This window comes from Gallinula chloropus (genome assembly GCF_964237585.1).
Source record: "Gallinula chloropus genome assembly, chromosome: 2".
Classification (NCBI taxonomy): Eukaryota; Metazoa; Chordata; class Aves; order Gruiformes; family Rallidae; genus Gallinula; species Gallinula chloropus.
Window position 1 is genome coordinate 123,123,452 of NC_140086.1, and position 16,099 is coordinate 123,139,550.

General features: G+C 39.5%; 1 protein-coding gene across 1 annotated transcript in view; it reads right to left on the bottom strand.

The window, feature by feature from the left end:
- Positions 1 to 2,911: 2,911 nt before the first annotated feature.
- The window catches only part of LOC311188583 (ubiquitin-conjugating enzyme E2 E2), a gene marked incomplete at its 3' end in the record, with an annotated part of 213,741 nt that continues 200,553 nt past the window's right edge, over positions 2,912 to 16,099 (bottom strand). Inside the window, exon 6 of the mRNA XM_084260037.1 lies at positions 2,912 to 3,009. Within this exon, the coding sequence (XP_084116163.1) occupies positions 2,912 to 3,009 (98 nt within the window). The remainder of the gene's footprint in view (positions 3,010 to 16,099) is intronic.

Below are 16,099 nucleotides of genomic sequence, written 5' to 3' on the forward strand. Positions count from 1 at the left end.
ACTATGCCAATACATTATTGTTCAGCGGGACTCTGCTGGCAGACTGAATTCTGTTGGGGATGGATCATCTCTCCTCAGCAACAACAGCAGGTTTCAAATAACGCTTCATATTTCCCAGGTTTAGCAGACAAAAAAAAAAAAAAGAAGAAAGAAAAGAAGAATTACTTGGGAGGCAAATAGAGCGGATTTGCAAATAGAGGAGAATGTTTTATGGCCAGACTTGCAAACATTTGGCTCCTGCAGACGCCAGAAGACTCTGCATCTGCTTTAATCAATGTGGGTTGATCCTTTCTGATTATTTCTTTGAGATCCCTGTGGTTCTTAAAGCAGTAGTTTTATATTATCTAGGACAAAGCCACTGTTCAGCTTCACACAGAGGGCAACTTACCTGCAAATTCAAACTGTGCAGCTTTTGATCGGTAAGAAAGGCAAGTGAGAGCTGATGAACTGAGAATAGACATTTTGTAAGAATTCTGTGATTTGCCCTCCAAGGTAACTCTGCTGTCTTTCAGTTATGTCTTCATTAGATATACAACAGGCTCTTCTGTTTATGTTTTCTTTACATTTTTTGGGAAAAAAAAGATCATAGAAGGAATCACAGATTCCTTTTTCAAGTATGTTTATAATGTACCTGGGAAATTATTGCATTGTGCTCATCTGATTGTAAATGAAGGCTACAGAGTGGCAGACGGTTCAAGTAATTCATAAGAAATCTGAAATTGCCCATTAATTGCTGTCTCAGGGGATATAGGTCTTTTATGGGAGGAATCTCTTCAGCAGATGGGGTAAGAGAAACAATACAGTCACTGTACTGGGAAAGATGCAGTTGTTCTTAATCCTTTTACTCCTTTGCTGTACTTTTACAGAAGGAAGGTTCCCTTCACATGTGGAGGTACTTTGTGACAAGCTGTATGGTGGAAGCAGCTTCCAAGGGAAGCACATACAACAGTTGTTCTGAGAAGCTGTTCTGGCTCAGACAAGTCTGTTGTTTTGGGTTTTGTTTTTGAACTGTTATTCTTCTTTCACATCTGTATTTAGGATCTGGCGGCCTCAAAATGTTGTATGGCCAGGCTTGTAAACAGTTGGCTTCTGCAGACACCAGAAGATGGTCTGTCTGCTTTGATCAAAAGAGGCCAACTATTTCTTTGCGATCCCCATGGTTCTTAGGGCAGTCTTTGTATACTACCTAGAGCAAAGTCACCGTTAGTTATGTGCTACCTGCAACAGACTCAGTGTTCAGCTTTTCTTCATACAGAGGACAGCCCACCAGTAGGTTCGAGCTGCATGTCTGTTCAGTTACTAGCAAATGGCTGAGAGAAAACCAAAACATCCTGGAAATGCCAAGCAGCGCAGTGGTTGGCATGGAGGCCCTGTGGTGTCACCTTGACTGTTTTAGTTTTCAGAGAGGTTGGATTGGGTTGGAGTGTAATGAGATTGGGGCTCCCTGTATGTTTATACTGTCCCTAATGTAATGTATCTTCCTTAAGATAAGATCTTCTTTAAACATCACAGGCAAGGAGAAAGGGGAGAGGGCAGACAAACACTGTATATAGCATCTGTAGTGTTTAATTATATGAGACAGGGATTTTCCAATACGCCTTGAAACACAAAAACCATTTAGATATTAGCACCAGAGTATATATTTTCTAAATCACAACACCCACGCATTTCCTTAGCCAAGTAGAAGTTTTCCTTCTATGGCTGCATATCTAAAATTAGCCTGAAGGTCAGTTCTGAATAGAAGTACCCTTGCCATTGAACGTGCTGGGAATGATTGGTGCAATGGGCTCAATTTTCCCATCGAAAACCTTCATTTATTTTTTTAAATAACAGTTGCTTTTACAATTAAAGAGCTTGGAGAAAGGCAAAATGAGGCCTGCTGTATAAAATCATCATCAATATTCTGCTTTCGCTGCAAGGCTATTTTTATAGCCAACTATTTTAAATGTAACAAGATGGATATAGTGAAGCCATAGTATAAATGATGCAGTAAAAGGCTTCCAAATAGCTGGGCTGAGTACCGGCATGCAAAAGAAAGGCCTTAAAATCCAGAGGATATTTGTATCTGAAAGATACACACAATAAAAAATTCTAAGTTAAGAAATGCATTGTTGAGAAGAAATGAAGAGTTTAAGTCTAAAAACAGTTGCTTAACCTGCTGTTGCATCACGTGAGGACTACGCAGCCTATACTGCAGAAACGCAAAAGCACTGCCTTGCAAGAAGTGCATTTATCAGCCACAGTGTTTTATTGAGTGCTTTAATAATACAAGTGTACATCAACTGATCCACAGTCAAAAGTGGCAGGTCCCTAAGAAATTTACAAGCACTTTTTTTTTCTTTTTTTTAAGTAAATCAAAATACATATTAATTTGTTCAACGCAATAGCCTTTTGTGTGGGAAACAGAAGGCTAGTGATAAACACAGTCTTAGTAATGCACAGTGATTCTTGATTTTAAGCTTTTATACAAAACTTGTTCCCAGTAGCATGCACCCACCATTAAAGACTTCAGTACAAAAAAATAACCCTAAACACTACATTTAAGTAGAAACAAGATATAATTCTGAATTTTGTTTGTTTTCCCCAAAACCACATGAAAGAAAAAAAAACCCCACACATTAATACAAAGCTTTGTGACAAAGCTCTATACTATTACAGATCCAACATTCTTTGCACTGATAACCAAAATTCCCTGTCTACATTTGAGGGAAACAACTTTCGAGTTAACAGAACAAAAAAAAAACCAACCCAAAACAAATAAAAAATAAAAATTAAAACCAGAAAGAAATTAAGGACAACTTTTTGTCACAAAATGGTTCAAAATTTAATAAAAAATAAGAATGAAGGGAAGGGCTATTGATGCACTTAGTGAATGTGCTTGCACAGGTCCAGCAAATCCTAGAGTAGGTTCCTATGTGGCATATCGCTTGGTCCACTGTCTGGCCATTCTGTCGTGCTCTGCTCTGTTAGTCATGTACTGAGTGGCAATACTTCCAACCAGGGGGTCAGCTGAAAAGGAAACACAAACCGTGAAATACTTGTCAGCCTTGGAAGGATGAAAAAGTTATTCTTAGATCCAGGCTCATTCAGTTCTCTGAGGTTTAAGTGTAAGAACAAGGTGCCTACAGATACTGGACCCATTTTGAAAGCACACATGCATACAGGAAGAAAGGAAGAAGAAGATGGGCAGGAGCTGGCTGGCAATTGGCTATACAGTTCTGGTAAACATATAACTAAACCCATTTCACAAAATTCTGCCTTACAAACAAATGTTCCAATAATTTTATTTTGAGCTAAAAGTTGCTTTCAGGTCGTAAGAATAAACATACTAGGTCATTTATTTATGGCATTAGACTTCCACAAATATGCCAGTATCAAGCGAAGTGTTTTCATGAATACTTTTAGTGCTGAAGAATAAAGAAAGATCAGGAATTAGGGCAGCAAGTATTAGTTTCAAAGTGGCGAAAATAAATTCCAAACTTTGGGAACTGGCATTTAATTTACAGGATCTTTCTGAGCATTTATGTGGGCAGAATGCTGCATGGTTTGGTATTCCCCAGATATTTTCATATTTCCAAAATGAAGAAACAACCTGAGAAAGTAGTTTTACATTAATTTGGATCTACAAATTACTTCACAAATAATTAAAAATAAAACCCCAATCATCCCTCTAAAAGAAATAAACCAAGATAAGACTTTCCCAAAACTGACTGTATGGCATCACCAGTTTTCTCATGTTAAAGCAGACTAAATATACAGAGAATTTCCCTTTTCTGGGGGGACCCATACTCTGTCATTTGAGGTCCCTTCCAACCCCTATGATTCTGTGATTCTGTGATTTCTACTGTTGGAACAGCAAATTTCCCGAGATCGTACCACCGCCCTGTGCAAGTTCAGAAGCACCAATGCCAGGTTTTCTCCTGACTTGGGACAGATGAACGTGACTTCTTAATAAAGCCAGTTAATAATCGGCTTTGTAGTTGACTGAAGATGGTGCCATTGAACAATATGAATCTCAGCTTTCCCAGTAGAGTCGTAATTTGAGTGTGGCATTTCCATTATTAACTGATGAAATTCCTTGGACTAGATGTCAGGCCTTCCACAAAGCAAAGAAAATCTGTGCTTTTTTGTTTGCTGATGGTAGGAGTTTATGATAGGAGAAATATGTTGGCTTAGCCAAAAAGCATTTGACTGGCTTACTGCCAACATTTCTGAATATTACTGAACAGTATCTAATGAAAATCTTTTGCTACTTTCAGGAAGAGCCCATGATTTGAATCATAAGTTTGCACCTACTAAATTAGTAAGGCAAATTATCGCCGTGACTGTGGCGTACCGAGTCCCTGTAGTCTCAGCCCTGCAAACACTTAACTGCATATACTTACCTTTAATATCTTAATATATCCAGAGAAGGTCACCGAGACCTAGGCTTTGCTATTTTTACATACAGGAGTATCAAAGAAGCGTACCTGACCTAAGATCCATTAAAAAAATTTCAGACTAGCAACTATATCACCTTTAACTCATCAGCCAAGGAGAAGAGCGATATAGGGAGATTACTGGAAGGATTTTGTTCTGTGTAAATAGGAGGTTAAGAGTCTATGGGTATTTAAGGAGTGTAAAGTTCTTCATGGTTGGAATGAGGTTTGAGAAGCACTGCAGGGTAAATGGGGAACCATGCCAATGGCAAAGGGCAAAATTTCTCTCAGCAAAAGACTTAGGCCACAGGGAAATGTTGTTGTAGTGTAACACCGTTCAGGGATGAGCCTGACGGCACTGCTGTGAATTCCCACACCCTTCCTGGGTGCAGCACCACTGTGCAAAGAAACACTCTCACAGACCCATGGAGAAATGGAGACAAAGGGTTGAACTTGAAAGGAATCCTTGGAGCAAAATTCAATGAATGTTTTCCTGCTGTTGAGAAAGGTGGGGTTTGGCCTCTGAGGCATCTGGCTGTGACGGGTTGCAGGAATATCATGGCATTATCATCTGGAACGCAGCAAGCACTTAATGAGGTTTAGTGTGTATTTACAGTGCTGCCACTAAGACCTTTATAAAACCTTATGTGAGTCACTGAAAAGTGATGTGATGTAGTAAAGGTTTATCCAGTTCAAATCTGAAAGTCTTTTATGTGTGGGATGAATGTTTCTGTGAAAGTGTGTCTTTCACAGTGAGAGCTGTAAATCAATTTCCTTGCTATACTGAAAGAGCACTGAGATGGGTACCGAGGATCATATCATCATCTCCAATCCTGGATGATAGATCACAGTGTTTAGTTTCCTAGTGTGGGTTTCCGTCTATACCTCCTTTTTGGAGCAAGGAAGTATTTCAACAACATTCATATTTGGAAGGTACACTCTCTTCCCCTCACCTGTTCCCAGCATGGGAAGGTGTCTACTTTCTTTCAGGGTGGGGGAATCAGTGAAAGGAGTTCTCGATAAGAAAGTGGGGAAATCTGTGGAAGCCCAGTCATGCAGGGAACCAGGCTGTGCATCCATATGTTCCAGCCTTGCAGTGTTTTGTTTGGCAGTTGAAACAGTGGAGGTAGTGGCCTGTAAGGTGTCTGAGGTCTACATAGCTTTTGTTGTTGGTGTGTAACTGACCCCACCGAGAGTGGGAGTCAACCGACTATCATCTCAGGATGCTTCCCTCAAGTCGGTACCTCCTTCCATTGGTGTCTCCCTGTGCTGAAGCAAAGAGAGAGAGGTCCTTGCCTGCTGTAGCATGAGCAGGACAGCTGCACCCACAGCCAGCTGCTGAGCAGATGCTACTGAAAAGGTGCTCTCGGTAATAACAATAATACCATTCTTTGCAGTTTGGTTATCGTGTTATTGGTTACAATAATATTGAATAAAAGAACAAACCTACAATTTGGCAAAGCCACTTGCTCATTTACGAGCCCAAACTCAAGAAACAGAAGAACACAGTTACTGCCAGAGATGCCCAGCTATTTCACATCCTTGTTGGAAGGTCTGGATGTGTGCTGTCATTATACGTAGCTATTTATGAGGACCTTAATAAGGACTCTTCAACAGGTGTTTGAAGCGATGCCTTTTTTTAGCAGTTCCCATGAAGTGGTAAAACCATCAGGCACAACTGCTTTGTTTGGGAAGTCAAGACAGCTGGTCGGGGGGAAATTTTAACTTCAGATCAGAGCCACCCAACCAGTGCCAGACTGGCCAATTCTCTGCAGCACACTGCATTTGCACTGGCCGATGTAAGGGCTGCATGTGAACCCCAGAAATGCAAACAGACTCTTTAGGCACCAGCATGAAGCAAGACAGCTTCAGGCCCAAGCTGTATTGTCCCTGGGGGAGGAGGAAGCTGGTAGGCAGGCCCAAGGAGACAGATCTCTCAACACTTAATGAGTCACTATTGCTATGCAGTTCATGGAGATGGGTCATAAAATGGAGTTTACCAGTTGAATTGAAGCATATTAATTAAAACAATTGCAAGATCTATTTGCAAGTCCTACAAAATACCAAATATGAGGAAGAAACAATACTTCCCATTTGCCCCCTAAACTAAGTAACACATGGCTGAGCACCAGCCGGGCTTCACTATGTAAGAAGTATTGTGAAATCTCCATTAGCAGGGTGAAATACGTATTTATAAAACAATTGCTGTGTAAACTGTCTAAGAGATAAAAAGGAATACTGGGTCTCGAAATACTTAACGGTACTTCTCCTATGTTTCCATTTCTCAATACTATAAAACTGTTTCTTATTTTCCATTTTTATATATATATATATATGTATGTGTGGTTTTATCCCTGATGTTAGAAATTTGTTTCCATAGCTAGTAAACCACTCTAGCTTTTTCTTTTTGTTTTAGAAGTAGCATGATTCATCAGTGAATCAGAGTTCGTTTCAGAAATTCACTCCAAATGGGACTGTGTCCAGATGACAATGAAAACCAGGGGAGCAGAATACAAAGCTACGCCAGAAACGTGTGTTCAGAACAGCCTAGTGAAATAAATGAAAATAATCCCACAATAAATTAATAACAACAACAGCAGAACTCTGTGACTCCTGGCCTGGCAGGTGACAACATACACAGGACCTCTTGGATCACCTGGTACACTGTGCCCAGCTTGAGATCTGGGGAGGCACCACCCATGAGTAGCTTCTTCCCTGATGGGTGGCCAGGTGTGGACATCCCAGCCCTCAGGGTACTGGTGGCTGGAGAAGCCTGGATGAGACAAAGTGATTTCCTGCCACGCTCGGCAGCGATGAAACCCAGGAGCTGCATTGCAAGCAGTGCTGGCTGCCAAAGCCATGCATGGGGAGCCATGTCATGGTGGACACCATCAGCTCACCTGAGAATCTGCTGCAGCTCTATTGACCTCGAAACCTTTAAGGTGTCATAATTCACTGTTCCTTCTAGGCCCTGAATCTTGCTTCTAGAAACCTGCCCTGGGGTGCCTCTAGAACCCTTAGCTTCTTTAAAGAAAATTTTTTATCCAATACTCTGATTAGTTCCGTGTAAAAATGGAACACACCAGGAGTTACAACATCAATTTTATGTTAAAGGACAGAGCAAGAATAATGAAATACATATAGAAAGCACCAAATTAAACAAGCATGGACTGAAGCTGAGGTTCAGCAATGTAGCTTTCATGAAAAATGTCCATCAGGAGAACTAAAGGATGAAGAAAAGCTTCTGGATGATTTATAGGAAGACTGCAGCTGCTAAATCCCCCCTCACCTCACCATATGTAATCCTCATGTTATATCAGAATTCATGAAATCGCCCCGTATTTAAATGCAGTTTTGAAAGCTGGGCGAGCTGGAGCTTGTCCCTAGCTTAAAAAGGTTGGATGTGCTGCTCTACAATGCCTTGTCATCTTCTTTTGCAGCCACTTAATATGACTCTATAAGGAAGAACATTTGTGTCTCATGTCTGTTGTAAGGCTAATCAAATTTACAGCCCAATTCTAAGGAGTTAATGCTATTGGGGATTTGGATGAGCTGAGGTTTGGTCATTACAAAATTTCAGCTGTGTTTAATGCTAGTTATACTGCTTTATCATTCCGAAGACAGACCATAATTCTTCTTTAAAACTACTTTTTCCCCAAATAAATGAAAATATATTGCTACACTGTATTTTTTTCCGCTTGTATTTTTACAGCTATTTCTATGTCAGCAAATAGCAATTTCAGAGCAGAATTCATCTCCTGGGCTTTTCAATGCTCTTTTAAAAACACAGCAAACATACTCTAGTGAAATAAAAAATGGAGATGGTGTGTTTAACAGCTTGATTTCAATGTGCCTTCTCCATCAGCCACATGATATGCAGTGAAATTCCAATTGGTAGTGCCAACATGGTTAGAGAGACACACATTTAGACTTAAAATTCACATTATGGGTGTTAGCATGCATTATATGTATATTTTTATAAGCATTTATTTATGGAACTATATTTCTATTGCAGTATTTTACAGTTTTAATAGAGAACAGCTGATGGAGCCAGTTATTACACCATCAGAAGTGGGTTCTCAGAAGGATTTCTGCAGCACCTTGAAAGCTAAAAAAACCCCCTCCAAACACCACAGCCCCATAAAAACATCGCAGTTTCTTCAGCCAAATATTTACTTTTTTTTGGGTCCATGTTTAGATTCAGCTCTGTATCGGGGGGAATTCAGAAGAGCTGGCCTCCAGCTAAAGAAACAGAATTAAACTGGAAGATTTTCCAAAGGTTAGATGCATCTTTAAAGGTCTTATTATGTCTCCTGAGCTATAAATGACTCCTTTCGCATAGCTGTGAGGCATCCCATTGAGAACGGATGGAACTACCTGCTCCGAAACATCAGTCACCACAAATTAAATCTGTTTTCCTTCCTTTGGACAGGCTGCATGAAATGCAGAAGAAAACAAAAAAGCAATTTTTTAGTTAGAAGAGTTTGTGGTTTATGCAAGACAAGTCAGTTGGGTTTTTTTTTTCAGGCCTGCCCCTCTTTGCAAATACTCTGCTGTATTGCTTTTGAATAAAAAAATGAGGAGTGTTTTGGGTTTTTTGAGGTTCTTTTTTCTTTTTTAGGAGAAGTCCAGATGCTCTGTTTGCATCTATAGGATAGCTGTCTTAGAGTCATCTTTATATAGCAGCACAGGCAGGATTGGTTACACCAAAATTAACACCCCCCCTTTCCCCCAATAAAAGATCATATTTTCAATAACTACATTTTGTTTGGTGATTTTAGTGCAAATAGCAGTGCAGGACAGTATGTATTCCCATACTGGCTTGCAGTGAAAGCCAAGTTTTTTGAATCCATTTTTTGTGGGTTTTAATATTGAACCAACCTTTAAGAAATAGCTCCCAAAAGGCACACTAAAAAAAAAAAAATTAAGACTGGGGGGGGAAAGCAGAAGCTAATAATTCCCTGAAACACCATGTTTCTTAACAGCAAATGCTGACAGCTTGATGCACACCAAAAATATCCTTAAACTTAATTAAAACAAAATTGTTTTATTTCTAATTATATTTTATTATGTTGTTTTCAATGGCATCCAGGCTAGTGTTGCAAGAATTCTGGTCGGTGAAAACTGCAGACAAAAGCAATGTCAGACATGCTATACCAACTATGTCATAGAACAATTTAAGGCTCCGAGAGGAAGGGATTAGGAGAAGATGAATTGTTTGTGAGTAATTTTATTTATAGTGTCACATTGCCTCAGGAAGTTTCCGTATTTTGCCACATGTCACCTGTCTTAAACTTAATGAACTCCTGGAAGACCATGTCGAGGATACTGCGAGTCTTGATGTGGAAAATGAGGTATGTGAAATGCATCATAGTATCCTTCAGTGATCTTACAGCGGCCGTGTTGCTCTCTTTTGCTGTCATTAATAATAATGCACCGACTAAGTAATTCTTTGGAGGCAGAGGCAGGTGAAGTGGCACGCTGAGTTACTCCACTAACCCTTCACCTCTGAAAAGAGTGCTCAAAATCAGGGCAGAAGTGAAAACGAGCGTGGCGCAGCACTAATCCCTGTTTGTGCAGCAATAAAACTAGCCTCGCGGTTGGAAGTCTGATCAACACACGCGTTCGAGCTGGAACAACAGTGCGATTCAAGGCCGAACAAAGAGCGGTAGCGGGGCTTGGAATTGCTTTACACACCCTACAAGCCAAACTACAATTTATTTCCGACTTTCATAAAGTCACAGTTCCAACTATCCATACAGAATGCATTTCTCCATATAGGAGACCCTTTAAAAGCTGTACAGAAGAATGATAAAGTGATCAATAAACACCGTATGACAAAAAAAAAGGGAGAACAAACCAAATGAATTGTTTCAGAAAAGGAAAAAGGTAAGCCCCAGAGGAGAGAGGAAGTAATTATGGAAAGGTCTAATTGCTACTTGGAAAGAAGTCGGTGAGGTTAATATCCATTTTTACAATTAAAGGTTGCAGCAGAAATCATATGATACTGAGGATAATAAACTCTGTCCTGAACTTGTATCAGGAACTAGTTTTGCAGATTTGGTTGGTCACATTTTAATACTCGATAGAAAAATTCTAATATATATATACGTAGGCTACACCAGTGCACTAAAACATCAAAATATGCCTGCTGAAATTGCCTTAGAGTTCATGGACCTCATCAGGTTGGCTGTTATGGTTGAAATGGATTGGACACAGTGGACAACCATATGACCTTCAAGCATTGTTCCCACCAAAGTACCGTAACAAGGTATGCATCAAGATATCCTTTGACGTCAGGGTCTCAGATACCCAGAGTCAGAAGAAGCAAAGGCTGACTGGTCACTGTGCAAATGCAGGGCTCAAGGAGACTTAACAGTTCTGCATCAGGCTTCCTGTGAAGTTGTATTGACCAGTACATCCCATACTCCTGGTCACTCAATCATCCAGTCCTTGGTCATCTCTCTAGCTATACAGCTGAAGTCTTTTTTCCTGGGAGAAATCCGAGCAGGTGCAGGAGAAGAAAGGGAAGTTGAGCATGGAAGCATGGGAGCCCCTGAGGTCTTGTTCTCTTGTACAGCCAGGGAGTAGCCAGGGTGCGTGTCTGGGCAGGTAAGCAAGGAAGCGGTCGTGTCATACTGTTTGCAAAGGGTGAAACTCCAGGGTGCTTCTTGGTCTTCACAGTTTGCAAGTCATGATGACTCCAAGAAAGTTAAGTGGTGTATGAGTTTCCCATCTGTAAAACTGCACTAATGCTTCTCTAGCACCCGGGATATTCTGAGAATACACACACTAAAAATTGTGAGGTGTCTGGATACTATGGTAAATGTGCCTGTACAGATGTGTATCATAAAGAGACCAATATCCACAACTTGACTGTAAATTTTGAGCTCTGTAGAATTGTCAGAAACACATTTGACTTCTGTTAGTTCGTACAATGATTGAAGTTCAACAAATATTAAGGCATGTGTGACTTCATTCCAATGTCCTAACTGTTGTCTGGAGAAAAACACTACCTATCTTGAAAATAAAAGAGCTCTGCAAATCCAGTTTAGAAAACATCCATTTACTAAAATACCCATTTTGGATATATGGAAGGAGAAATTCATTCCTCTCTCTAGACTTGTATTTGATTGCTGTCAGGCTACCTACCACAGATCTGTGTGAAATATGAGGCTGCCTAAGAAAAAGATGTTTCAGAAATAAGGAGTATTATCTGGCCCAATTTTATTAACATGGCTCTTAAAGGAAAGCGTTGGCAGTGATTCATCTTTGTATCTTGCCAAGGGAAATCATTCTTGTTTAAAGAGTAAGGTTTTTTTTTTCCCCAGTCTTCAGATTTTAGCAGGATTTCTATAAACTTCACTGGCTGTCTGGGAGTTAGCTGAGGCAATCATGGATCAACAAGGCACAGTGTACTGATCTTGAAGAGTTGTCTTTAATTAAGGAAGAACATGCACCTATTAGAAGTGCCAGCATGCTGGAACAATTAAAGTTCTGAAATAACACACTTCACTTTGATGCTTGGATGCATCTCAAAATTAAAAGCACAGATACATTAGAAACATATCTGTTAGTAATAATGAACTCAATTGAGAAACAGTCACTGTTATTTAAAAAAAAAAATTAATGAAAGGGTGTCAGTAACTAAGAACTTGATATGAAAGACATTACAGGGCACATGGATTGATAAAATTTGCAGAAAAACTTATAGCACTATGCATTTACCCCGTGGAAGATACTGGATAATAAGGAAATCACAGCACTCACATCTCAAAATGCTGTCAAGCAACCAAAATGCTAAGATCCATAATGTATTTGGCATGCATCCATAGGGTCATCACTGTGTTTTCAGAAAAGTCCTGTTGATGTGTGTTTCTTTTTATTTTGTTTTTTTTTTTTTTTTGTCTGAAGATTTGCTAAGGGAGGGATAGCTATTCTGTAGGAATTCCAGTTTTTCATTAAAGAAACCAAAAAAAATCCATTTTTCTTCTGGATTTGTCTGTTCTCACTTCTCAGTAATTACCATCTCCATGCAAAGGAGTGACATATGGGTCTTACACATCCCAAACAAACAGTTTAATCCCAATGCAACTGGGTGTAAAGGCATTCCCTGTGATCATGCCTCATATAGTGTTAGACATCTTATAATGACTTGTACCAAATGTAGATTATTCTGCAAGAAAACCAGGACGTCCAGTAGGATCTTACCACCTGAATTCCCAGGGGACAGAGAGGGGAGGAGGGGCTACTGCAGGGTCTGGTCTTCGGTGGCATTTAGATGGTGGGAGAAAAATGAGTCCTGAAGGAATCTTCCTTTTTAGGAGAAGGGTTTGAATTGTGAGCAATTCCAAGATCTTCAACGTAAACACATCAGGATCTCCTTAGGTCAGATGCAGAGTAATCTGAATTTTGCTCTTCAATCTATCCCTTTGTTCCTTTATTGCAATTAATCCTTGGCATAACTAGAAAAGCCTACAGATGTTATGAATGCTGCTTATTTTGGTTTAATCTGATTTTCTCTTTCTTGTCCTATTTAATCTCATTATTAATTTGTCGCATTTAAATCCAAAACTGTTATTAGGAATCCCATACAAAATGTCAAAATAATACAAAAGGCTTTTCTTTACTCAAGGGGGAACTGATGAAGAATTTTCTCCCCACTAAAGGCCAATATGACTCTTTCACAGGCCAGGGCCTGAAATCCTTCAGCAAGTTCAAAATCCCTCAGAACAGCAATAGGAACTTAGGTGTGACTTGCATTAACACACCTCATGTTCCCCAATAATAACTTAAAATAGAGTCAGGCCTCTCCATTCCCTCTCTATACTTCCCTTTCTCCCAGGGAACATGTGGAAGGAAGTTGCAGGGTGTATGTTGCTCAGACATGTCTAAGTTTATATCTGCACCAGGAGGCAGTGGAAGGAAAATGCCTGGAAACTGATTTGCTTGGGATTTTTGTTGGTACACCCCAGATGCTCTCTTTGATAAGGCTGGCTTCTTGGGGTCTTTCTGGACTGTAGGCGTGGGTCATTTGAGTCCAGTTGCATGATCGCAAGTTGAGACTGTGCCTCATGTTACCATCTGCATCTGTGGTCCATAGTACTCAGGAGGATACATCCAAAAATATGACTGGACTATAAATGTAGGAAATAGGTGTCATCTCAGGACAGTATGGGAGAGGGACCTCTGGAGTCAGTCTCACTGTTAACATCTAAGCTTGATAGGGTTCTGACAGTCCAGAGTGAAGTCTGATCCCTTGAGTGCTGCAGATTCCATAGCAATACTGCCCTGCCAAAAGAGGCATCCAAGGAAGGAGCTTGTAGCAACACACAGTGGCTCCAGAAAGCATGAAAACCAGAGTGCCATCCTGCCCTGAAGATTGGTCTGGGCCAGTTACAACTGGAGGCTGATCACTGAGATGACACGGGATATCATGCAAGGGGAGCAGGATGGTGTTAGTTCTTGCAATGACTTAGACATCAGAAGGTGAGTGAGAGAATAACCTCATTTTAGTAACCAAATGGACTATCCACTTGTAAATTAACTTCATAACATGAATATAATTAGGCTTAATTACAAACAGGTTCTAATAAGACTAGAAGGAAAAACAGGTTAAACAAAATAATTAGCATTCATCATGTAGGCAGGTTTAGCTCCTGGATTAGTTGCAATGAAGTTACATGGCAACGCTGAGTGAAGATTGAATTTATGATATTTGCAGCGATAACGGCGTATTCAGTAAAAGGGAAAATAACTATATGCAGAAATCCTACATTTCCTGCAAGAGGGGTCATACTGACTCCACTGTCATGCCTGACTAAATGATGATAATCACTGCCAAATGATGTCAGGCATCAGCATAAGAAGTCCTAAGACTGAGCTCTAGGAGAAAAGCTATAGAAGGTAGACGTGGAAAAGGCATGACAGATCATCAAGGCATTCCTCCTGCTAGTATAGTATTGTGTCTTACAGCAACTTCCACTTTCACGCCACTTCCTCTAACGGGTATTATAAAGACCCCAGCGATGAGGATTCCAGCCCTTGAGAAGTTTCTGAAATCTCATTCATCTTAAAGTTGCAAATGCTCCATTCCAGAGAAAGGCCCTTTTTCTAAGCCTTGTACAGATGGAAAATACTATAAACAATTTACTAATCAGAGCTCTATTTCTGTATGCCATATGAATGTGAAATCTTACAGTACAGCCCATCCTTTAAATCTGGGACGATTACACCACACATTTTGCTATTTAAGTAACTGTCTGCTACTCCAGTTAATGCACCTGAACTTAATTTGCTGTGAAAATAGGGATTCTGAAACACTCACTGCATATAATTTGTTTTATTTGTTGCCTTTGATAGATCTGCAAAACTGTAAAAAACAAACAACCGTTTCCTCCTCCCCTGCTGAATAATGTAGAAAATTAGCCATGCAAAATAAAAGAGACGTGTCTTGCAGTAGTGTAAATCATCTCCAAAGGTAGAATCTGAACAACTCAGGAATACTAATTTCTGACATCTTACTCAAGAAAGTCAGAGACTAAATGATTTAATAGCGAACATATTTATATCCAAGGTTATAAATTCAGCTTTGCAGGACTGACTCTCCACGCTTGTTGGGAATCTGTTACAGAGCCAAACATAGCAGGCTTCTTCTCAGGAGCTTAAAGAATGTGGAACAGTATGATTTCTACAGTGAAACAAGAATAACTGTATTTTAAAAACAGGAAGAAGTAGCCTTAAAAATAATTGTGCTAATCAGGATCTTGAAGGTGGTTCTTAGGCAGTTAGAAACATGTGATAAGATATTTTAAAATCTGTCCTTGGCTTCATGTTAAAAAAGGTACAGAGGTAAAAACTCCCAAACACCAACACCCCCCGCCCCGTCCACCCCTTATTAAAATGTAACAAAGTCTAAATAAAAAAATCTGGGGTACAAAAATTCAGTGGGACTGACGCCAGTTTATTCCAGCTGAGATTGAGCCATTTGTACTAACTGGGAATAACGAGGATTAGATTAAATTATTATGAGATTAGAGAATTAGGTCTAGGAATACAGGTAAAATGTGAGGTCTGTATTTTTTGATTGCCTAAATTTTATAATTTTTCTTTTAAATATACACAGTTCTATTAGTAAGAATATATTTCCAGTAGACTTGGTAAAGCTTAAAAGTGTTGTATCTACTTTCTTCAAAAGATTCCAATATAATTAAGGACATGTCTGTATTGATTAGACAAAACCTGCATGAAACAACGAAAATACATGTAAAGACTGTAAATGGTTAGAGTGTACTGTGAAAGTAAGAGGCAGTTTGCTTTGTATCTTGGAATTAATTCAAATTAAGCTTGGATTCTATGTTTTATATAGGAAAAACAACTAATTGCTTTATTCAAATACTTCACATTGTCAAACATTTAGCATTGATGACTTACTTTGGTCTTGGTTCACACAAAGATTTATTATGTGCATGTATTAAATTGCCTGTCTTCTCGCTGAGGTAATGGGCATAGGAAACCTCCACTGGTATTATTTTAAATTACACATGTTTATTGGAAGGAAAATGAACTGTAACCTTTTGTATTTGTAGCATCCATCACTCACACATTTTCTCAAGTACTTTTAATTTAACGATGACTTAGGTAAAGCTGATAGAAACCCTGTGTTTCTTGAGTAGGAGTAC